At 33.7% G+C, this 24,145-nt stretch overlaps 3 protein-coding genes across 4 annotated transcripts; all 3 read left to right on the top strand.

The window, feature by feature from the left end:
• Positions 1 to 3,270: 3,270 nt before the first annotated feature.
• On the top strand, positions 3,271 to 9,275 carry LOC122579268 (ubiquitin-activating enzyme E1 1-like). 2 transcript variants are annotated; one of them, XM_043751400.1, is made up of 7 exons: positions 3,271 to 3,428; positions 3,828 to 4,045; positions 4,799 to 4,832; positions 4,950 to 5,593; positions 6,070 to 6,941; positions 7,642 to 8,170; positions 8,553 to 9,275. In XM_043751400.1, exons 1-7 carry the CDS (start codon positions 3,305 to 3,307, stop codon positions 9,147 to 9,149), a joined length of 3,018 nt encoding a protein of 1,005 aa, XP_043607335.1. In that variant the 5' UTR covers positions 3,271 to 3,304; the 3' UTR covers positions 9,150 to 9,275. The 2 variants fall into 2 exon arrangements, with proteins under 2 accessions (XP_043607335.1, XP_043607334.1); XM_043751399.1 differs by having other exon boundaries at positions 4,799 to 5,593.
• A 4,850-nt stretch (positions 9,276 to 14,125) lies between these two features.
• Positions 14,126 to 19,872, top strand: LOC122578187 (splicing factor 3B subunit 4). The gene is made up of 9 exons (XM_043750092.1): positions 14,126 to 14,347; positions 15,508 to 15,556; positions 15,896 to 15,984; positions 16,958 to 17,014; positions 17,117 to 17,179; positions 17,335 to 17,400; positions 17,891 to 17,977; positions 18,876 to 18,969; positions 19,088 to 19,872. The coding sequence occupies exons 1-9, from the start codon at positions 14,243 to 14,245 to the stop codon at positions 19,597 to 19,599; spliced, it is 1,122 nt and encodes a 373-aa protein (XP_043606027.1). The 5' UTR covers positions 14,126 to 14,242; the 3' UTR covers positions 19,600 to 19,872.
• A 1,693-nt stretch (positions 19,873 to 21,565) lies between these two features.
• LOC122609686 (oleosin G) lies at positions 21,566 to 22,095 on the top strand. The gene has a single exon (XM_043782634.1). It carries the CDS (start codon positions 21,589 to 21,591, stop codon positions 22,093 to 22,095), a length of 507 nt encoding a protein of 168 aa, XP_043638569.1. The 5' UTR covers positions 21,566 to 21,588.
• Positions 22,096 to 24,145: the final 2,050 nt, after the last annotated feature.

Consider the following 24,145-nt stretch of genomic DNA (forward strand, 5'->3'; position numbering starts at 1 on the left):
TATGCCACATGCCGTTTAAAAAACACTACAATCCTGTTTTAGTTTATTGGTAAATATGAAATTTTAATAAATATATTGTAATTTTAATATATGTTATTAGACAGTTGAATTAACAACTTATTAATTAATCAAATCGTTCAATTTTATCAATTTAACTTTCACTTATGTCATCATTTAAATAAATTATAAATAAAAAATCTTAATAATTATTATCCAAATATGTTATTATAATAATACTTATATTAATTTGTAGAAAAATTTTCATTAATTTATACTTTTTTGTTTTCCATCAACAATTTTTACTTTTAACCCTAAATACTTAATTTATATTTATTTTTAGCCATCAACTTGAAAGAATTTTTTAAAATTTTAAATTATTTAATTAATTAATAAAAAATTCAACATATATAATATTGTCACAAGACATGAGATCGTAGTAATCATTATCCAAATAAATCATTATATTGTTAAATTTTATATTAATATTTTTAGAAAAAGCCTCATTAGTTTATAGTTTTTTTTTTTTTTAAAAGCACGGTTTACAAATGAGGGTTACTTGAATACTAAATCCAAAATAATATGAACTATAAAAAAAGGTACAAAATTTTTCCCCTTTTTATATATTAGTTTTGCGTATTAATGTTTAAAGTTATAATTGTCACTTAAATCAAAAGTCCTAATTGTTATTAAAGAATATGAAAACAATCCTAATTGTTTTCTAATTATCATAAGACAAGTGATTGAAAATATAAATAGTCGTGTTATAGGCCAGCATCATGATCACATACATATACTTGAATGTCAAGTACAAAATCACAAATATGTATATATTTTATTCTTAATTATCTTTCCAAAAACAAATATCACATTATGAGTAAAATTGATTTTTTCAAAAAATTCTAGAATAGATAAATTATTGTAGCATGTGCTTTGTAAAATGACCATAACAAACAATTCTATCAATGTCTCGGCTAATAATGATAGTGACGAACCTGTGGTTATTGTACTAAAGGTTATATGTTTACCCACGTAAACGTAATACGCCGGATAAAGTAAAAGTAAGGGGGGGGGGGGGGGGGGGGGCTTATCGTATAAAGTAAAAGTTTATGGGTAAGTAATGGAATTCCACGATTATACTCGGCAGGCACGCACGCAACTCTATATAAACACTTTTACCCAACCGCGGTCTCTTCGATATTTAAACCCCAACAAAGTAACGAGTTCCGCACCGGCTTGTTGTTGTAAGTATTCTTTTACTGATTTTCAATTCAATTTTTTTTATCATATATACTGTATTCTTTTTAATGAAAATATATATAATAATTTTTGTCAATTTTTATTCACCAAGGCTTTGTTATTTATTCTAATGAGTTATAATTAAAGAACCCATATTAGTATCATGTTGTTTTTTTTTTTAATTCATCTACCATTATAGGTAGATTAATCAAAAGTTACGGTACAGTTCCCTATAATTAATTATAGTTGTACTTGTAGCCTACGTGGTTGATGGGGGCATGTTGTAATTTGTAAAACAGACAATATGATAAGATCTTTTGATGATATGATCACAGATGAATGAATGCACGTATATGCATATATGAACAAACCCAATATTAGCAAATCGTATTAAGAATAAACTTGTACTATGGACTTTCTTTCACAACAATATTAAAAATAAATAATTTTGATGCACACATGAACAACCGAAACGCATACGCACATTACTATGAACAAACAAAATATTTTATAAAGAAACATAACAATCACAATACCTAATACAGTATAAGATAAAAAAAAATCTTAACCAGATAACAAAAGTAATTTATAAAAATTATTATACATACTATGACTCAACCTTTAAAAAATGGATTATGGGCTTAAACATTCCTGAGACAACCAGGACCCATTAGGCCTTTCACCTTCAATTATATTTATCATTGGGAAAAGTGATCATCACAAGTATTATAGATTAAAATCATGAGACTACTAAAGTATATATGTAGAGCAAAATCATGCTTGTCGTTACCCTGACCAGAGCCTGGATCAACTCTTTCATCCTTTTTTGTCCTCTAAAGTCGAAACTGCTGAAAGTGTTGTACTTTCACATTGAATGCTGTTTGTGTTACGGTTTTGTGTGTGTGGTTGTTGAATTTTAATGCTATAATGTTTTAGGATTTGAGAAAAAGAAGGAAGAGAGACGGTTTCTATTTTTTCCCTTACTATAATACCCTTTTTTTTTTTCCTTTTTATTTTTTGAACATTTTTCCTTTATGTTTATTTATATAATATAAATATACAATAAAGCCATATAAATCATTATAGCCAGTGATCAAAAATTTAAATGGTTGTGATTGATTGTAAAATGTTTCTAACCTTTCAAGGGTTCTTAAAATAACTTTTCACTATATATATATTAATTTTAATACACGATATACGGATTGATTATATATATATATATATATATATATGGGAGTGGTTATATAAGGCTATTACGTACCTAAGCTTAGGTGTGGAAAACTCACATAATAAAATATTAGTATGTGAGGTGTTCTACATCTAAGTTTAGGTGTCGGACAATCTTATATTCACTTTTTCATATATATGATTTGCATGAAGATATATTCAAAAGTATGAAACTACGATTAACTTTATAGATGGTCAAAACAAACACGTTCAAGAAACATCAAACAATGTTAGATCATGAATCACCAAATACTTGGCTTTTTTTGCTTTAATATTTTTTTTTTATCTTTGGTTTCTGGTTCGACAACCAAATCTCAATAAACAAAACAATGCCCCTTATTATTATTATTATTATTATTATTATTATTATTATTATTATTATTATTATTATTATTATTATTATTATTTTGTTAAGAGAAAACAATGCAGTTTGTGGTTTCTATTTTTTTTTGTTGATTTTGGCGGCTAAGAACTAAATGGAAAAACCGAAAGTTTTATTTTCATCTAAAAAAATATATTAACTTAAGAAGATAAAATCTATATAAAATATATAATATCTATCCCAAAGGTATATTTTATCTATATAAAATCTAGAATTTTATTAATGTAACTCATATATGATTAAAAGCTTATGCCACATGTAGATGAGCAACCCTGTTTTAGTATATTGGTAGATACGAGTATATATGTAATTTTTTTATGCTTTTTGCAGGCTTTCAAAATGGCCCCTAGAAGAAGTCATGTTGATGACATTGATTCCCGTAAGAAGCCACACATCGGCAGTAGTAGTTGCTATGAACCTGTAGCATTGGATAATAGTAGTGTGCAGGTAGTACCGAATATGCAGGTTATTGATGAGGATCTACATAGCAGACAACTCGCGGTATATGGACGTGAGACGATGAGACGTCTTTTTGCGTCTAATGTCCTTATTTCCGGTTTACAAGGTCTTGGTGCGGAGATAGGTATATACATAGTTAAACCCCCCCCCCCCCCTCCTCTTTTCCTTTTTCAAATTCTCTCTCTCTCTTTTGAAAATTCTCACTACTAACTACTTGATCTGTGGCTTTAAGTCACATAAGTCAATCATGTTAAGCACACATCAAAACACCTACTAAAATGTATTAGCTTCAATTAAGGGATTAAGTTGTGTTGGCCGTTTTGTTTAAAACTATATCATCATAGATAAACACTAAATGCTTAAGTTTGCTTACAAAAATACTGAAATATATTATAAAGAAGAGAGTGCTAAGTAGCAACCAGGAGGCACTGCAACCATGCTAAGCCTCAATGAGCAGAATGTGCAATGTGTTGTAATTTTTTCTTGGTCAAATTTTAAAAATTCATTTTCTTATTGTTTGCAGCAAAGAATCTTATACTTGCTGGTGTCAAGTCTGTGACCTTGCACGATGAAGAGTCCGTGGAGCTTTGGGATTTGTCCAGTAATTTCACATTGTCAGAAGACGATGTTGGCAAGAATCGAGCTGCAGCTTCTCTCCACAAGCTGCAGGAGCTCAACAAAGCTGTCCATGTCTCCACTTTTCCTGCCAAGTTGAGCAAGGAACAACTCTCGAATTTTCAGGTTCCCATTTACTTTATTGTTTATTGATTATGAAGATATGATGTCTAGTATATAGACTAGATTTTAGACCCGTGTCTAACACTGGACATGGAGTTTGCGATATTATTAATATTAGATTTTTATACATTTAATCAATAAAAGCTTATAATTTTAAAGATAATAATCACAGGGTTATACTTTGCAAGTTGTGGTACAATAATCACAGGGTCGTCACTGTTGTTATTAGTCGAGACATATTGATAGAATTATTTCTCTTAGTAATTCCTCAAGGCACATTTTACTATAATTTCTCTGTTATAAAATTTTTTGAAACCAGTTGTACTCATAATGTGATATTATTATGAAAGATAACTCAGAATAAAAAAAACATACTTGTCATCCTCTACTTGACATAGTATATATATTTGATCATGATGCGAGCCCATAACACGAATATGTTTATTTTCGATCACCTGTCCTATAATAATTAGATAACAATTAGGATTGTTTTCATACCTTTTGATAACAATTAGGACTCTTGATTTAAGTGTGACAATTGTCACTTTAAAAAAATTAAATATAAACTATTTTTGTAACTTTTTATAAAAAAATTTTAAAAAATCTGCTCAAGTTAATGGCTAAAAGTAAATATAAATTAAGTATTCAGGGCTAAAAACTTCGACTGGTGTTTTCCTGGGAACTTATGCGACATTAGATTAATAACATAACTGTTTTCTACAATAATTGATGGTTTATCATTCTATCATGTTTCAGGTGGTAGTCTTCACCAATATAGACTTGAAAACAGGTATCGAGTTTGATAATTATTGTCACAACCATCAGCCTCCCATCGCTTTCATCAAGACTGAAGTCAGAGGACTTTTTGGTAACATTTTCTGTGATTTTGGTCCTGGGTTCACTGTAGTTGATGTTGACGGCGAGGAACCACATAATGGCATCATTTTATCTATCGGCAATAATAACCCTGCACTTGTAACATGTGTTGGTGATGAAAGACTGGAATTCCAAGATAATGATCTTGTCACTTTTTCTGAAATTCACGGGATGACAGAACTTAATGATGGAAAACTAAGAAAGGTTAGAGGCTGCACGCCATACTCCTTTTTCCTTGAAGAAGACACTGCCAACTTTGGAACATATGTGAAAGGTGGTATAGTGACAGAGGTTAAACAGCCAAAGGTCCTGAATTTCAAGCCATTAGGAGATGCACTTAAAACTCCAGGCGAGTTTCTGTTGGGTGACTTTTCTAAGCTTGATCGCCCACCTCTTCTGCATCTAGCATTTCAAGCACTTGATAAGTTCATCAGTGAACTTGGGCGATTTCCTGTTGCTGGTTCAGAAGGTGATGCACAAAAGTTAATTTCTATAGCCACCTCCATGAATGAGAGCTTAGGAGATGAAAAGTTGGATTATCTCAATCCAAAGCTTTTGCGAGATTTTGCTTATGGGGCGCGAGCCGTACTTAATCCGATGGCTGCCATGTTTGGTGGCATAGTTGCTCAAGAGGTTGTCAAGGCATGCTCTGGAAAGTTCCATCCACTTCTTCAGGTTAGTCTATACACACTACGTCTTGTGTATTCAAAAGTCTGTTATTGTAGCTCCGTTGAGTCTGCTTGTTGATTGATTTTCTGAGGTCAACACTAGATGTGGCAAGATGGGATGGGTATATGGGTTAACATGATAAAATTGAGTGGGTTGGTCTTCCCGTTCACTCATGATTCTTAAAAAAATTTAAAATAAACAATCACCGTAATTAGCGTACAAAAACATTAGCTTTAGTATTATTATAATCTACAAATTGAAATGACACGATTAATGAGGTCTTATGTCTAAATTTTTTAACCCTTTCTACTTAAAGCTTCCTCATTCATTTTAGCTTAAATTTATCTTTCTTGTCAATTTGAGATATAAACAACCCAAATCATCTCATTTACAAGTTATTGAGTTGAAAATGCCACCTCTAGTCTATTGTTTGTACTCGGACGTTGAGCTGTTCTCTGATGGTTGTAATTATGTTTGTACAGTTCTTTTACTTTGACTCGGTTGAGTCGCTTCCCACCAAGCCACTGGAACCTAGTGAGTATATGCCTTTGAACAGTCGTTATGATGCCCAAATTTCAGTATTTGGAGCTAAATTCCAGAAGAAACTGGAAAGCACCAAGTCTTTTGTTATAGGTTCGGGCGCATTGGGTTGTGAACTTTTGAAAAATCTAGCCTTGATGGGTGTTTCATGTGGCACTCAAGGGAAATTGACCCTTACCGACGATGATGTCATTAAGAAAAGCAATCTCTGCCAACAATTTTTATTTCGTGATTGGAATATTGGGCAGGCAAAATCGACTATTGCTGCCTCTGCAGCTGCATTGATTAACCCTAATATTCGGATCGAAGCATTGCAGAATCGTGTTGGTCTACAAACTGAAAACGTCATTGATGATACCTTCTGGGAAAATTTAAATGTTGTCATTAATGCTTTAGACAGTGTCGAAGCGAGACGTTATGTTGATAATAGATGCTTATATTTCCAGAAGCCGCTTCTAGAGTCTGGTACACTTGGTGCTAAATGCCACACTCAAATGGTTATTCCACACTTGACTGAAAACTACGGGGCCTCTATGGACCCTCCGGATAAGCGAGCATCCATGGTGACTATTCACAGCTTCCCACGTAACATTGAACACTGTCTAACCTGGGCACGGTCAGAGTTTGAAGAGCTACTAAATTCAACGCCAGCAGAAGTCAATGCCTATCTCTTGAATCCCGGTGAATATGCATCTACAATGAGGAATAAAGGAGATACCCAGGCTTGTAAGAATTTAGAACGAATTTTTGAGTGTCTCGACAACAAGGAAAAATGTGAAACATTTCAAGATTGCATCTCTTGGGCTCGCCTAAAGTAATACCCTGTTCCTTCTTCTTCTTGCAGTATATATTCCTACTTAATCCCAGCTGCACACAAACACGATTGAGATTGTGTGTATGTATGTGTGAGATTGCAACTTCGGGCAATTTATCTGGAATGGGTCAAACGGGGTTAACTCGCCCAAAGTCTATTTGAATTGCATGCAACCTTCTAAATTGTTTTATTCAAAGATTTATAAGACTATCATAACAATCTTGTTTCTATAGTAATAATGAACACATTAACACTACATTCTTGAGTTTGTGTTTTAAAAGAAAAGAAAAAGGTAAGAAAGTTGATCTTTTTGTATTCTTGAGTTTTTATCTCTTACAAGAAAAGAAAGTGTAAGAAAGGAAAAGTAATGGTTTTTACACTCAAAACTTTCTGGCCAATATGGCCTGATTTGGATGGAAAAGTTTTTTTCCCTATCCTTTCTTCCACTATCTAATGTTATCATTTCTTTTTTTTCAAAATAAAACTCAAGAATAGAGCGTTAAGTAATAGATGTAATTAGGTTATCCTTGAAGGAAGTGTTTCTGAGTCAACCCAATCCGATCTTGCTCGTTTGACCATACCAAGTTTTGACCAGTGTAAATTGTCCGATGCTGCAATCTTATCACCTCCATTATGCAAATTTGGATCCAAAATTTGTTCAATAATGCTTGTGTTCATATGCATAATTTACAATTGTTAGGTTTGAGGATTACTTCTCCAATCGTGTGAAGCAATTGATATCGACATTCCCGGCAGAATCTACATACTCAGAAGGGGCTACTGGTACGCGAGCTCCATTTTGGTCAGCACCAAAGCGTTTCCCTTTCTCGCTTGAGTTCTCTGTTTCCGATCCGAGCCATCTAAGTTTTGTAATGGCGGGCTCCATTCTTCGTGCTGAAACATTCGGCATCTCTATTCCAGATTGGGCCAAAAATTCTAAGAAACTGGCTCAGGCCGTTGGTCAGATCTGTATCCCTGATTTTCACCCAAAGCAAGTTATTAGAAAGTCTCTTCCATTAGGTGCAGCAATCTCTATTCCTGATTGCGTGAAAAGTTCTATGAAACTGGCTGTGGCTGCTGCTCCGGCCCGTATCTCTGATTTTCCCCCAAACCAACCTCTTATAGAGTCTCCTTCAATAGGTGCCGCAATTGAAGGATTAATTGAGAAGATAGAACGGAGAATGTTTCTTCCATCTGGATATACCATGATGCCTATTGCTTTCGAGAAGGTTTCCATTTTCACTTACCCATTTACATATAAATATTAATATAGAGAGAGTTGTTGGTAGGCAGGGTGGGTTGGGTAACGAGTTAAATATAGGCAGTTTTATGAGTTAAATGATATCGATAATAATGCATTTTTTATTCAATAAAATGTTGGCAGTTTTATGAGTTAAATATACACTCGCAACTTATGACCCATTAAATTGTTTCTTCTTAATATTATAATTTATTATCTTTTTGACATACAGAAAAATACCACATAACCTGAATGAACCCATCTAGAGTAAATGGTTTTTACATTGCCGCATATAATATATATGCATGCCTGTGGTGATAAATTCGATGCCTGCATATTTTACACTTTCATATATTCAATAATGTTTGTAGGATGATGACACAAATTACCATATGGATTTCATTGCTGGACTTGCGAACCTCAGAGCTAGGAATTACAGTATCCCGGAAGTTGACAAGTTGAAAGCCAAGATTATAGCGGGAAATATTATACCTTCAATTGCTACCTCAACAACAATGGCCACTGGTCTGGTGTGTCTCGAGCTATACAAGGTCATTGATGGAGGACACAAGGTACAAGACTATCGAAATACTTTCGCGAACCTGGCGCTCCCTTTTCTTTCCATGGCAGAGCCTGTCCCACCAAAAGTCATGAAGCACCGGCACATGAAGTGGACAGTGTGGGACAAGTGGACTATTGAGGGCAACCCTACGGTGAGGGAGCTCATAAAATGGCTTGCAGAGAAGGGACTTTATGCTCATACCTTTTTTTTAAGAAGCTGTTTGTTATACACGGATATAATGCCTAATCACAAAGATAGAATGGATAGGAAAGTGGTGGATTTGGCTCGGGATGTGTGTAAAATGGGGATTCCACCCTGTCGTCGTCACTTAGATTTGATAGCGGTTTGTCAAGATGAAGATGAAAATGACATTGACATCCCGTGTTTATCTGTGAATCTCTCTTAAATGCCTTTAAACAATTGTAATAATTGAGAGGAACTCGCTAGGTGCTATGCACATTTTTATAACACCTATGTGATCGCTATCTTTTATGATGTATTATGATTTATGACTATGTGATTATTATCAACCTTCAACTGATTTACAGATTTAGTACAATGATTCACCGGATAGCGAAGTTAATCTGCTGTCACAATGATTCATAAAGTGACAGAAAGTTTATGACATTGATTCCATATCTATCTAATATAAAAGTTGCGTGTGGCATGAACGCTGAAACATTAGCCTATCTCTTCTTGATATTTAGGCTCTTATTAATATTTACTATTTAGCCTCTCCCTAATATTTGCATGTGGCATGATTTTGATCTATGCCGTGTTAAAGAAGGTTGTTTTAGGTGTTATAAGGTTTGGCAGAAAGAAAAGTTGAGCACACCCTTTGATTGTCAATAATGATGATGAATGTAAGCGTTAAACACGGCAACAGAGAAGAAGCAACTGTTACAAATGTTAGACGCGGAATTAATTTCCATATAGATGCCTCAATATGATCTTTCATATCATGGATTATTATATTGAAACAACGAGGATTCGGTTTTAGCTTTAAATAAAGGTATCTTGACTCATGGATTAAAATTAATGGTCTTAATTCAAAATTCATCTTTGAATTATGACTTTTGATTTTAATTAAATGATTAAGATCACATCAAAATCTTAACGGATCTTAATCCACATTGGAATTCAAATTAAATATCTTTCATTTTTTTATTTTATTCAAAACAACAATTACTTATTAAGGTATGTGAAATTTTACACTGCATTTTTTAGTGTAAAACTAAAAGAAAAAAAATTTATAAGACTGGATAAGAAAGAAGAAAAAAAAAAGACTATATACATAAATGCATTTTTAAGTTTAAAAAACACGAAATTAGAAGGAAAAGAAAAGTCTATTTTAAGGTAAAAAGAATTTAAATTTACGGATACACGCTTATTAAATAAATTATTAAAAAGTAAATTTAAAGATGAAGTGATACTTTTAAATATATATTTTTTTTAATGGGCTAAACCAATATGATGTCCTGCTAGCAAAACCCTCTCACAAAAATTTGATCATGTGTTTTTTTTTTTCAAGATGATGCTAGTAAAAAATTTCAAAACACTTTTGTATCAAATCATGCTAAATTAGTAAAAGAAATTTTATGACTAAAAATCTGCATCTTCTCTCCATAAAACTATGAAAAGATATATTTTTGGTTATTTGCCACCTTGAATCTTGGCTTACCTGTCATTTTTTGACTTTTTAGCACTTTTTTAAAATAGGATAATTATCTATTATTTAATCAAATATAATATAGATATACTAAATCAAAAAATATGTGTCTAACAAAATGTTACTCTATTACAGTTAATGTCTTGTTATCTTTGTTAATGTGTGGAATAATTATAAAGATAAAGGTAAAATTCATAAAAAGGTTTCTTGGAGCAGGAAAATTCTATTTCTTACTTTAAAACTAACACCGTTTTTATATCTTTTCTAGCTTTTCATATTCATAATTCCCAAAATAACTTAATACTACGTATAATACAGATACAAAACTGAAAGAAAATGTGAAAATAACTACCTGAACTTAACGAGGATGTTGAGCGCTTGAGAAGCAGCAGCAGTAGCTTTTATAGGTTTCTTGGAGCAGGAAAATTCTATTTCTTACCTTAAAACTAACAACGTTTTCATGGTACTTTTTAAACCCTGATGTGGAGCTACTAGACCTATAAGAACAAAAGAAGAGATAAAGCAGATGAAAGATGAAGAAGAAGGGAGAGAATAATTTCAAAATAAAATGGGGAAAAAAAAAACAATAACGTACGTGTAAGCCCATTATTGGATGGGCTTACCTTCAGTAATTTCCTTACTGTTAATATTTGTTGATTTGTTATATATAAAAGATAAGTAGAATAGTATCAAATGCATGAAGTATGACTTTATAAAATAAAGGAAACAATAATATAAGCGGAACAGTAACTACCGAAACCAAAAAAAGAAGATGTCATGCTTCACGGAGTTACTCAACTAGTTTCCATAATAAATTACCTGCTCACAAAGAGCTCGTAGTGTTCCGAGTGCAAGTCTTCCATCATCTTGGACAACAGCCGTCCCAACCTTAAGATTAAAAAGAAAAAAAAAAGATATCAGTTTTGTAATTACAAATCTATACAATAGAAAAATGCATACGTTTTGATACCTTTTTCATTATAGCATATGTATTCTAGGCGTTTATAAATCATGCACAAAGAAAGTACTCAACACCTAGTTGCGAGGGAACGTAACAACCGTTTCCCTATCTGCATCACGCAACCTTTGTTTTCTTTCCAGAAGAATTATAAATTAAGAAAGTTCAATAGTGATCCGAATCAAAACTTTTACTTACTGTAACTATAATGGACAGAGGTTCAAATGCTTTCAACTTTTAAAGATTTTGTACATCAAAAATTCGATAGGGTTTCCGTTTAGCATTGTGTGCAAATAAAATCTTAAGCAATCTGCAAAACCCAAATGTGATACAAAAATGACCATATATTGATATATAGCTAAAGAAGTTGGAGTACGATATCAATCAAAAAGAATCCAGGTCACATATTACAGATATAGTGAAACAATATTCAATTTTCCGAAAACACAAACACAGGCACTAAAGAGCTCGTAGTTTCAATCAATAACTCGAAAGTGGCAACCTAATACTTCACATCGAAAGTCAAACAAAACCTATACCTAGCTGGCTAGCTTAAATAACTTAAAAACCTAAGCATCCAAAGTATATATACACATATACATACACACACATAAATATATATATATATACATAAAAAAAACTGTAAATCTAAAAACAAAAGCAGGCATAATACAAAATTCGAACTAAAAAAACTAAGATAATTATAAAATTTATGAGAACCTAATTAAAATTGTTGGTGCATTTCCGGGTGACAACATCATTATAGAAGTTTGTTTTGAGTCTATTGAATATGTACTTGTAATAAACGTTATTTTATTTCATATAATAAAGTCAACATCGAGTTGGTCAACGTGTTGACTTGGTCGAGCTCGACCTACACGAGACGTTGGCCCGGCCCGGTCCATGTTTAAGCCTGTATATATAGATGTAAGGTTTAGGTTTCAGAGAGAGAGAGAGAGAGTTTTGGTTGCAACTCATGAATCTCTCAGTCGTTTTGTTTTCGTATTTTCATATTCCGAACTTGGTGTATTACTTGTAATTGCATTTACCGAAATAATATACAGTTCCAGTTTATTCATATTCGTGTTCGTGTTGTTGATTGCTTTTGTATAAGAATTTCCGCACTTATACATTAGTTACTTAATCTCGTTGATCCGGTGGCAAGGGACTTTCAAAAATTGACTAGATTCATATTTTCTTAAATAAATATTGAATCAAATTATAACATAGACTAAAGAAAACTTACAAATGTAACACCAGATTCAAGTGATTGTAATGGAATCAGTGGCAGAGGCGGCCATCGGAGAAGTACGACCTCGACGGTATTCTGATGATCAGAAACATGCGGCGGTATTCAGATGATTGAAAACGTGCGAAGGTATTCAGATGATTGAAAACATGCGGCGGTTTGGATGATCACCGTCGTATGACGGCGTGCGGCGGAGTTTGTCAGATCGGGGACGTGCTTGAGAGAGAAAGGGTGAGGTGCTGGAGAAATATGGTTTTTAGGTGTGAAAATGAGGGGTGGGATAGGTTAAAAGGGCAAATTTGTCACTCAAAATACATCAAAAGAGCTGTCACTCCATTTTTTATAAGGGCTTATTTGCCATTACAATTAATACATAAGTGTAATTTTGCCATTAGTGACAGGGGGTGTGATAAAAGGAACCGGAAATTCGAAATTCTGGACCAAACCGTGATCCGAAACTGAAAAAACCAAAACTTAAAAACCCGAAAAAACCAAAACCGAAACCCGAATACAAACAAAACCATTAGTTTCTACAACGTTTTTAAATATTAGTTTTAAAAAGACAATGTTTCTCATAAATTTCACTACAATGACAACAGACACCATTAGTTTTAAAAAAAAATAATACTCTTTCCGTCCCATTAAAAGTGTCCAATTTTATTTTGTCAACGTTTTTTGTTTGTAACTTTGACCATAAATATTTTTTATTTCATTATATAATATTTGATGAAAGTTATACTCAATGAAAACATATCGAAACCTCTATCAACTCATATAACTTTCACCAAATATTATATATTATAAATAAAAATATTTAAGGTCAAAGTTGCGAGACAAAGACTTTGAAATTTCAAAAGTGGACACTTTTGATGGGACAGAGGAAGTAATAATAATAATTGTTTCTAACTCTTGTTTTGTTGCTTTTTGTAGGCAACTGTCTAAAAGTTGCACTCGAGGTTAGTACGGTGCTATTTCTAATTTTAACGAAAATGACTCTTGACTGGTTCATAATTGTAGCTTATATATTACTGTTTGCATGACTATCAAAACCTGTTGTTTTATTTCCTTTAGGGTGGATCATTCATGAGTTAGTTTTTGATTTTTTCTTTTCTCAAACACTTTGGGTTGTTCTTTACAAACATGAATATTTTTCCTTGAACACTTTGGTTGTCTTTTACAAACATGAATAGCATTAGATCATCCAATATTATCATATATCTTAGCAAAGTAAATTCCAAACAAAATATAGCAATATGGGTTACCGTTAATGTACTTAAAGTGGTAAAATTACATTTATGTATTAGTTGTAATGGTAAATAAGTCCTTACGGAAAATAGTGCAACAGAATAGCTCTTTTGATGTATCTAGAGGGGCAAATTTGCCTTTTTAACCAAATTAAAATTTAAAAGTGATATTTAGATTCCGACTAAAAGTATCGAGAACAAACGGGGCCCAAGTCATTGTAAAACGATTTAACCGCTTTTTTTTTTTGTCCCGCGACCTAGCTGGAAAATAAATAATTTTTGGGAATTTCAGTTCTTCTCCTTTTTTTTTTAAAAAAAAACCCTAGGGTTTTAGAGATATATACATCTTCAGTTTCAATAAACTCATCAGAAAAATAAGATGACGACAAGAATAGCACCGGGAGTGGGAGCAAATCTGCTCGGTCAACACTCCGCCGAGCGCAACCAAGACGCCACCGCCTATGTCGGCAATCTCGACCCTCAGGTATATTACATTCATCTTCTTTCTTCTTCTTTTTTTAAATATGTATATTACAATCAATTTCAGTTATCATAAAAATATATATGCCTCAAATTTCAATAATTCTATATATGTCTGTGTGTAGCAAATTCCTTATATATGTGTGTAGAATTTGTATCGCTAAAACTGTTAGCTAGGTGTAAGTAAACGACCCACCCTAATAGTCAATCGTTCCGGGAAACTGAATGATTACCACACTCGTTTAATGAACGGTAAACCGGCGTAGTCTAGTCAACCTGTTTATGACCCAAAATAGAATCATAAGTTACACTAAAAGTGTTGTAAGTTCATCGTCTGAATATCGCTATTGTTAATGATAATATGTTATGGCAAGTACTAGAGATAAGTGAGCGTAAAATAGTTGCGGAGTTTACTTTTCTAATTGTAGTTTTATACAAGGCTGGAAACAGGTCAAAAAGCTTAGAAGACCTGAAGCAGACCATTTTCTAATCCAAACCAGTTTGTTTTCGTGTCTTGTTTTGTGTGTAATTGCCTACTCGGAGAAACTGATACACAATGGGAATTACCGTTTTATCACACAACTGTCCCCATTCCCCAATTTGTTTAAGTACTCAGAGTTTGATTAGTTCGTCTTATGATAGTGGTAGGCTGGTAGCAATCTCGTCAGATTTCTTAAAGTTTCACTAGTATGCATGCTGCCTTCTTGTGTAACTTAAATGATATATATCTCAGTTTCATACGCATTATATTTGTTGAAAATTTTCAAGGAAACGTAAGCTGCATAAATTCAATCAGGTTTTTACTTTTTAGCTGATTTATGGGATAGTTGTTTCTATACTCGTTAGCTGATGTGTGGATTTGAAAATTTGGGTTAGACACCACACTTAATAAATGCTACAATTTCATGTAGGTTGGCATGTGATGTAGACTTGCAATATGTTAGGGACGGCTTTGTAACAAGTACTAAGTTTGATGTTTAAAGTCGAGAACATATGTCTTCCAAACAGATTGGATTACTTGTTTTTGTCTTTGCAAAGTGGATGGACTCTAAATTTTTTATTTTTTTTCCGTATAAACGTTGTGCACTCCCTGCGGGATTGTTGCTATCCATATTTTTTTTTACTGTTGGTGTAACTGATGTTTTCCATTTCTTTCTTTTTCAGGCAACCGAAGAGCTATTATGGGAATTATTTGTTCAAGCTGGTCCAGTTGGTAGGTTTCTTTGATTTATATGAAAATCATTTTGAGCAAGGCATATGAACTGGAATCAGTATTACACAAATGTATCTATGCAAAATAGAATCAGTATGCTTGATTCCAGTTACTACAATTGCGTAGCAAGTGATTTGAACTAAGCATACTGATAGGGAATTTGTTGCTACATGTCTATGAAACTTTTCCGTCAATCTCTAGCCTCAATTTCTATTACCTTTATTTTTATCTTGTGTTACTAAATTCACACTGAATAACATTATATTCTCTTCAACCATACCATAAACAACATTTTATATGTATAAATAACTGTACTGACTTTTCCTATCTGTTTTATAGTTAATGTGTATGTTCCAAAAGATAGAGTCACTAATCTTCACCAAGGCTATGGCTTTGTTGAATTTCGAAGTGAAGAAGATGCAGACTATGTAAGTATTACTTGCTCTTGGAACCTACATCTAACGTATTTAAAAGGTGCAGTAATTATTTATTGTGAAAATGTGCAGTAATTATTTATTGTGAAAATGTGCATGTTGTCGCGTTGAAGTTAACTAAGGTTTTGTAACCAAATATTGATCTAATTAAGGATTTTTGTAAGCTTATAGTTTAGCGCTTTACTTTATGTTTGTGTATATTTGCATATATGAATCACGGATCTCTAGTTTTGCCTTAAATATGGCGTACATTTGTTTCTTCTTCTTTGGATATCTATTTGGAAGTGACTTTGAGGCCTAAAGTGTAAATTTCTACCCAAACCTGTTATGTTTTCATCATTGAGTGAGCTCATTTTTCTCATTTATTGGTTGTATAGTTAAATTAAACACTTTAGGTTGTGCCAAATGTGCAGAGTTTAAAAATTGAGATTATTTTCTTTGCTGGGATTGAATGAGTGTTTTGTTTATGTTATGATTATGAATTTTAAGGGATGATATAAATATTGTGTTGGTATATATATTTATATAATATATATCTCTATATATTCCGGGATCCTAGTTCGGTAGCCAACTCATCTAGATAATCGGGTTGTGCAGGTCATGTTGGAGTGCATATATTGACTTGAACAATCAGTTGTGTTGTGTGGCTGTCTTAATTCCGAGTTCAGGCCAATCCACGTTCACCACCCTCACCTTCATATGACATGACTTGCCATCTAAACCCAAATTTTATGTGCAATAAGTGTTACTTTAATGCAATTTGTGATTCGTTTCGCATCTGTCTATTACATATTTATCCAAAGAAAATTTGCCTCCATCGCAGACTAATAAAGTTCGTCTAGCATTCATATCTTCTTTATGATTGTATGTCTGATAGCTTCATTAGGTTTATGAGCTATGTACCTGTTTTTCTTTTTTGAGATAATGAGTTATAAGTGAGTAAGTTGTTTTGTTGCAAATGTTGCAGGCAATAAAGGTTCTCAACATGATCAAGCTATATGGGAAGCCAATACGGGTGAATAAGGTATTGACTCCAATAATTTTTGAATATGTTCCCTCAGGCCCTTTGTCGTGTGTGCAAGAAATCATCTTGAAATGTGTTGTTTGATCTTTTGCTACATTGCAGGCATCACAAGATAAGAAGAGCATGGATGTAGGAGCGAACCTTTTTGTTGGAAACTTGGATCCTGTAAGCTTCTGTTATGCCAACAGACATTAATAGATAGATTCATTATTCTTAAGACATCTTTTTATGTATTTACTTTTACTCCATTTCATTTGAAAAGAACATTTTTAGATTCATAAACTTAAATCAGTTCTGATTTGCCACTATATTCTTTGCAGGATGTAGACGAGAAACTACTTTATGATACTTTCAGTGCTTTTGGAGTCATTGTTTCAAATCCCAAGGTAGTTTTCTTCTTTCACTCATATTAGCCTTTGTCGTTCTGAACTGATTGGAAGATAAGAATTATATTTCATACTTCATAGATATTTCCATGTCATCTTAAGTTGAATATCCTCTAAATAGCGTAGCGTATACGATACATCTGTAAGCGTACACTACATTATAGGTCTACTGCAGGTGGCTGTATACATTTAGCAGTATCGTCACATAATATATTGTGCCATTCACTCCAGAAATCTGTGTAACAGTGTATATATACTCTTTTACGGTGATTATTAGATTTAAGCAATAGTATTTGTTTTAAAATTACTATAAATCGACTGTGTTATAAACTTATGAAACTTGGCTTATTATTGTAGCAGTGTATACTGAAGAAACTGACATCGATTTAGTTTTGATTGTATATAAAACAGCAAGTGATAAAGCACACTACCCTGAGAACACCATTATTTTATCTTCAGCTATGTTCTAAATATATATTATGTGTTGCAGATCATGAGAGATCCCGAGACAGGGAATTCCCGTGGATTTGGATTCATCAGCTATGATTCTTTTGAGGCTTCGGATGCAGCTATAGAAGTAAGTAGATTACCCATTTTTAGTTTTTCCGTGTCCCCATTTAGGCATATGAAATATATTGTAAACATATTACCCCAGTCATACTTTTTTCCATTCCTCATATAGACCAGTAAGAAGTCAAATTAGGAAAGCATGAACTACTTTAACATATGCTTATTTTTAGGTTACACAACTTTAGAATTAACATTTTTCAATTGAAAGCCCAGGTGAATTGGTTTCTCTAAGGTATTTCCAATTTACATAGTTACACAAAATAGTTGGGTATCTTTACTTCTTTATCTTTACTTCTTTACTACTTTACTACATTATAAAAATTATACCATCATGTTGAAAAGTTATAAAAAGAAGATTTCGGAAATGACCAATTTACCCTTAATGACCCCTCCTTATTTACTACTTATATGAAATTACTTAATTGCCCTTAATGAACTAATTTTACACCCTAAAGTCCTAAACCCTTATCTTCTAAAAGATCTCCACTACCACCTTTACATAATTTACATACATCGACCTACACAATTCAACAATGCCACCACCGTCGCCACCATCACTACCAGTCGCCGCCACCATTAGACCGCCGCATTACGGGGGTACCATGCTAGTTTAATTAAACAATGCTTCATCTAATATAAAATGTTGATTTCGCGGATATTTAGAGATGAATACTCAGTCATAATCCCAATACGTATTCAGATGTAGGACATTATATATGCATTTGCTACCAATGGAAGTTGATACGGATCATATCCGCTTTAATCGGACATAGTTGCAGCACTTTTCCATTTTTGGATATTCCTTTACTTCCCTACTTGTTGCGTTCAAGTGTTCTGGTTTATTAAGATTCTTTTAAAAATGCAAGTTAATGATGTTGCTGCTTGTTGGCTGATACTTTTTGCAGTCAATGAATGGACAATATTTATGTAATCGCCAGATAACAGTATCATATGCTTACAAGAAAGACACTAAGGGAGAGCGTCATGGCACCCCCGCAGGTTAGTCTTCTCATTATTAATGCAATTTTTCTTGTAAAGTTCTCCTTATAAACTCTACCGAAAATCTTTTTAAGATTGAGAAGGTGAAATTTAAATTCGTAATCTTATGCCTCTGCAGAGAGGACCCTGGCAAGCAGTAATCCGAGCACACAGAAAAGTAGGCCGCACACTATGTTTGCAAGTGGACCTCCAACCATTCCTAAAGTTGGTCAACCGAATGGTGCTCCAATTCCTCCACGCCCTTTTGCAAATGGTGCAGTTGCTCCAGTCCCACCTATTTCGGCAATCCGCCCCCCACCACCCACCCATCTCTATCAGCCAATGCAAATGCAGCAGCAGATACCACCACCACAATGGCAGCAACAGCAGATGGTCCAGCCTCAGGGCATGCCACCTCAGCACCTCCAGCAGTTCAGGCCCCCTCCACCAAACATGCCACCACCGAATCCAAACATGACTCAGATGATGAACAGGCCACCTCCACCTCCAGCAGGAATGTCCGGCCAGCATGTGTGGAGGGGACCACCTCCTCCACAGATGGCTGGTGGTCATGGCCATCCTCCTATGATGCAGATGTCAATGCCACCACCTGTGCACAATGTCCCACAACCACCACCTCCATCTGGTTAAAGTTCATCATTGTTTGCAGGAGGCATTTAACTCTTAAATGCCAAGACGTCTAAATGGAAGTCCAGCATTAAAATAGTGCATCTCAAAGTCGGTCAAGAACCAGGTTCGGGATGTTATTCTGTTTCGTTATTTTATGATGAAAGGTTTAGAAGCTTATTTGTTTTTAATCATCATATATGGGTGCAACTCTAGGAAGTGGCTGTTAATGTATTTTACCATAAAACGTTTGACAGTTTTAATGACTATTGCAAACACAATTATTCTGGCTCAAAATCTTATAGCTAAATGTAGCCGTCTAATTTCTTGGTTAGCAAGTACGACATTTAATTTTTATTAAAAAAACAGAATATAAGTATATGACATAACGTAATTTTACGTACAACAATAATTTTTGGTTTTCTATGTAGCGTTGGATAGTAAACAATGTCTTCAGGCATGCTGCTAATGCACTATCTTTACCCGAATATGAAAACTGGTGAAACGTAGGTCGAGCCCTGCTTAGTTGCATCACTTGCACGATCAAAAATGACCTTGCCGGCTTTATGAATTCATAAGAACGTGTTTTATGTCCACAAACTAGGGATGAGCGTGGGACTGGTACCGTCCCGTACCGGTCCCGGTACCGATGGTACCGATCCCGAAATTGATCAAAATAAGGTACCGATCCCCGACCCATTTGAACCGGTACCGTACCGTACAGGGACCGGGATATCGATACCAAATCCCGACTAGTCCCAATTAAAACCAAACCTTTCTCAACTATTCGTATGTGAGTGACTGTTAACTGTTAAGTGTGGAAGATTAAAAGGGCAAAAAACTGTGAAAGAAAGGTGAAATAGTCATCAAAATTTATAATGTATATACAAGAAATAAGATATAATGTTTACTGAATCATGCTATATAGATATGTGTTTATATAAGCATGTTCGAAACTTTCATCCAAACACATGTTACATTTTTATATTGCACTCTTTTTTATACTAATAAATTGTATCAGCTGAAAAAAAAGAAGTCATACAATGTTAACAGCTTTCAATTTACAAATAAACATTTGACCGTCATGTCAGAATGGTGACGATTTAAAGGAATGTAGTTTTCAATTTTTCATTTGCAGAATTGTGAGGTGAGGAATTATGAAGAGATAGGGTCATAGAAAAAAGGTGCTGCTAGTTTTATTATCAAGTCATGTGCAAAGGCGCAGAGCTTATTAGTTTCAGTGGGTTGAGATACTAGCCAATCTTGTAGGAATTTCATGTTTCATCACGGTAATAGTCGGGATTTGGTACCACTTCCTGGTACCGGGAGGGGATTGGGATATGGGAGTTTTTGTTCATCCCCACCACAAACAACATAACAGATTTTATAAAAGCTTATCAAGGGTAACAAGACAATGACTCCATGTAGAGTCCTCATTAGATCTTAAGTTTTTAGCCAACAAATGCTTAAATTATCTATCTGGCTTCAACATATCTTCGCATGTGACACTAGTTTGAAAGTTAGATAGTGTCTTTCAAAATATATTTTTCTCAATCAAATGACCCATTTTAACTTTTGGGAAGGTTGCTAAACTTGAGCATCATTCTCCCTTACATCTTATAAAAACCAAATTGTTTCTTAGGACGATTACATCTAGACAATCAATTATCACATAAACTATTACTTTAATACATATCTTAATCAATCAATCTTGTACATCACAATACACTAACCTCACTTAGAAAAATCTTAAATATATCTACACCTTTCCACTATATTTTACTCAAAATGCCTTCGGAGATAACACAACACATAGTAATGACAATTACTTCATGTCACATAATCTCACCACACGTGTTGTTTAAACGTCTTGCATGTCTTTTGATCAAACCATACGTGTCTACAAACCCTTTCTCCATATCATCGACATCTCTCAGTTCGTTCTTTCTTTCTTTCTTTCTCTCCTTCTAAACACAAAGCAAACCTTTGACACACTTATCATCACCACCACAAATGGCTGACCGGAACACAACATCCGGCCAACTAATCCACCGGCCACCACCACATAGACCCGCCATGCATAACACTGCAAACACCCCATTTTTGCAAAGACTCCGTCACCGCTCACTCCACTCAACACAACTTATGGGCATCATGGCTCTTCTTATTTCGGGCTCTATTTTGTTATTACTCACTGGGGTCACAATCACCGTTACAGCCCTCACTTTTGTATTTTTCTCTCCGTTAATTATCTTAACTAGTCCCATATGGGTTCCTTTTGGAGCTCTTATGTTTGTTGTTATTGCTGGGGTTTTATCGGTCTTTGGGACCGGTTTAGCCACGGCTGCAACTGTGTATTGGTTGTACAAGTATTTTAAAGGTTTGCACCCGGTTGGTTCAGACCGGGTGGATTATGCCAGAAGCAGGCTCGCAGACACCGCGAGCCATGTTAAAGATTATGCTAGGGAGTATGGTGGCTATTTTCAAAGTAAGGTTAAAGATGTGGCTCCTGGTGCTTGAACCGGTAAAAGAATAGTAAACCGGTTGGAAAGAGAATTAACCGGTTTAGTTTGTGCAATAATTAAATGTGTTGTTCGTATCTTCTTCTGTTTTTTTGATGTAAATGTTTTGTTTTAGTGTTTTGAACTACTATGTCGGTTTTATATATTACAGCTTTACAAGTATTTTAAAATGGGCATGATGTACATATCGCGTTAATGGTTGTATGATTATGAAGTGTGAATATGTTGGTGGCATCATGCGAATAAACCTAAGCATTAGTGCAAAAGTTTAGTTTTTTTTTTGGAGATAATATAAAATATAGTGGATGTTCTTAAAATGAATGAAATCTACCTTCTCACGGAACTTAATTTGGGCAAAAAAGAATGATTTTATAATAAAACCCAAATTGTCAAAATTAAGTTGGTCATCTACTTATGATACTATGCAAGTATGTTTATGCTCTAGTGTGATGGTACTAATTGGATGGCATTGATGGAAAAAAAAATGTTAATTATCACTTACTGTATTTTGACACATCTTGAGATCAACTTTTTCCTTGTAGAAAAAGGTTGATCATAATGTTATCCTTTTTTGCATAATTTAATTAGTTTGGATGGTAATTCTTGTTTACGACATTCGATGAATTCGTGAAGGGGTCTTCAACTTAACTTGATGTATGTAATGTAACAAATCTTCTCGTGGTCGTTTGTTATACTTTTCAATCACCATCTTTATGATTCAAATTGAGCTTGGACCTCTTTTACAACTAGGACGCCCCAAACAATGTTAAATATGTTTGGATTATTTCTGGACAAATTTAAAGGCATGCCAAGCGGTGGGTTTCTGTTAGTTAAAAAATTTTAAGGCCCATTTGTTTAACAAGCCCAAAATAAAGGTACAACCTATTAACCTAATAACCTAATTCAACAAGTTCATACTTTAGGGCATTAGGCGGCGTCGAAGATGTTCATCCATCCATATTTCACGGAGACGAGCGTATGTTCTTGAAGGAGGCGTCGAATGGTTTATTCGTGAGTAATACGGTGACGATGCGGGTGATGTAAGGCCAAAAGCACGAATCCGTTGCATAAAATAAACAAATATGATTCTTTTCAAGAAGTTTCAATTTCCAAATGCATATTCAACTTTTTCTTTTTTACTTTCTACTTATTAAACACAAGTACACAATCTAATTGTATGTTTTGGAAAGTTTATAATTATATACTCTAAATTTAAAAATTAACAAAGTTAGATATATGATGTGACTAATGACTAGTGAATAGCTAGGATGAGTAACTAATAACTATCTAATACGATTAAAGAAAAATATTCCTCCCTTCTTTTGAAATACACATACTCAAAAGTGAGAGACCTCCATGATTTTGAATTATTTGATGATTAATCATAGACAATCTCATATATGAAAGATGTAAAACGACAAATGAAACATTCTTAACAAATCTCTGAAAAAAAATGTCCAATTGATCACATCATAGAAGTTCAATTTTTATTAATAAATAATGAAAGCGACAAGCTATTTAAATACAAAAATATGAAAAGAGGTAATACACGATATATAGTAGGCGCTGACCAGAAGTATAAGGCTGCTTCATGCATTTCGGAGGTCTTCTTGCCATGAGGGGTCACTTGTGATTTTGATCTTTGACTTTCAAAACGGTTTGATTTTGATCTTTGACTTTCAAACCATCGAATTTTCTATTTTTTTTAAAGGATTTTCTAATTCGTGTTGTGAGGGATAGAATAATGAAAATGAAAAAGAAGAAAAAAAAAAAAAAAGAATTAGCAAATATTTTTTTGTTTCTTACTTGAAAAAAAAAAAAATAGATCTCTAGCATAAGCTGTATAGTAAGGTGGACAAAATGGGTGTGTACACTTTGCGAATGTTTAAATGCTTAGGTGGTTGTGGTGTGATTTATATTTTTTTTCAATTATTTTTCTTGTTCTAATTGGTTATTAGAGTATTCTGAATTATACTTTTTAAAATGGAGGTGATATAGTTATAATGTAATGTTGTAAACTCGTAATGATGAATGATTGGGCATGTGGA

The sequence above is a fragment of the Erigeron canadensis genome, chromosome 8 (genome assembly GCF_010389155.1).
Source record: "Erigeron canadensis isolate Cc75 chromosome 8, C_canadensis_v1, whole genome shotgun sequence".
Taxonomy (NCBI): domain Eukaryota; kingdom Viridiplantae; phylum Streptophyta; class Magnoliopsida; order Asterales; family Asteraceae; genus Erigeron; species Erigeron canadensis.

What these genes read in the sequence shown, in the direction of transcription:
- LOC122579268 (XM_043751399.1), top strand. Translation starts at nt 3,305, where the DNA reads ATGCAGGTTATTGATGAGGATCTACATAGCAGACAACTCGCGGTATAT. An exon ending in AGGTCTTGGTGCGGAGATAG is followed by an intron (nt 3,429 to 3,827) that starts GTATATACATAG and finishes TATTGTTTGCAG; the next exon opens with CAAAGAATCTTATACTTGCT. An exon ending in TGCCTATTGCTTTCGAGAAG is followed by an intron (nt 8,171 to 8,552) that starts GTTTCCATTTTC and finishes TAATGTTTGTAG; the next exon opens with GATGATGACACAAATTACCA.
- LOC122578187 (XM_043750092.1), top strand. Translation starts at nt 14,243, where the DNA reads ATGACGACAAGAATAGCACCGGGAGTGGGAGCAAATCTGCTCGGTCAA. An exon ending in TCGGCAATCTCGACCCTCAG is followed by an intron (nt 14,348 to 15,507) that starts GTATATTACATT and finishes TTTCTTTTTCAG; the next exon opens with GCAACCGAAGAGCTATTATG. An exon ending in AGCCAATACGGGTGAATAAG is followed by an intron (nt 17,015 to 17,116) that starts GTATTGACTCCA and finishes GCTACATTGCAG; the next exon opens with GCATCACAAGATAAGAAGAG.
- LOC122609686 (XM_043782634.1), top strand. Translation starts at nt 21,589, where the DNA reads ATGGCTGACCGGAACACAACATCCGGCCAACTAATCCACCGGCCACCA.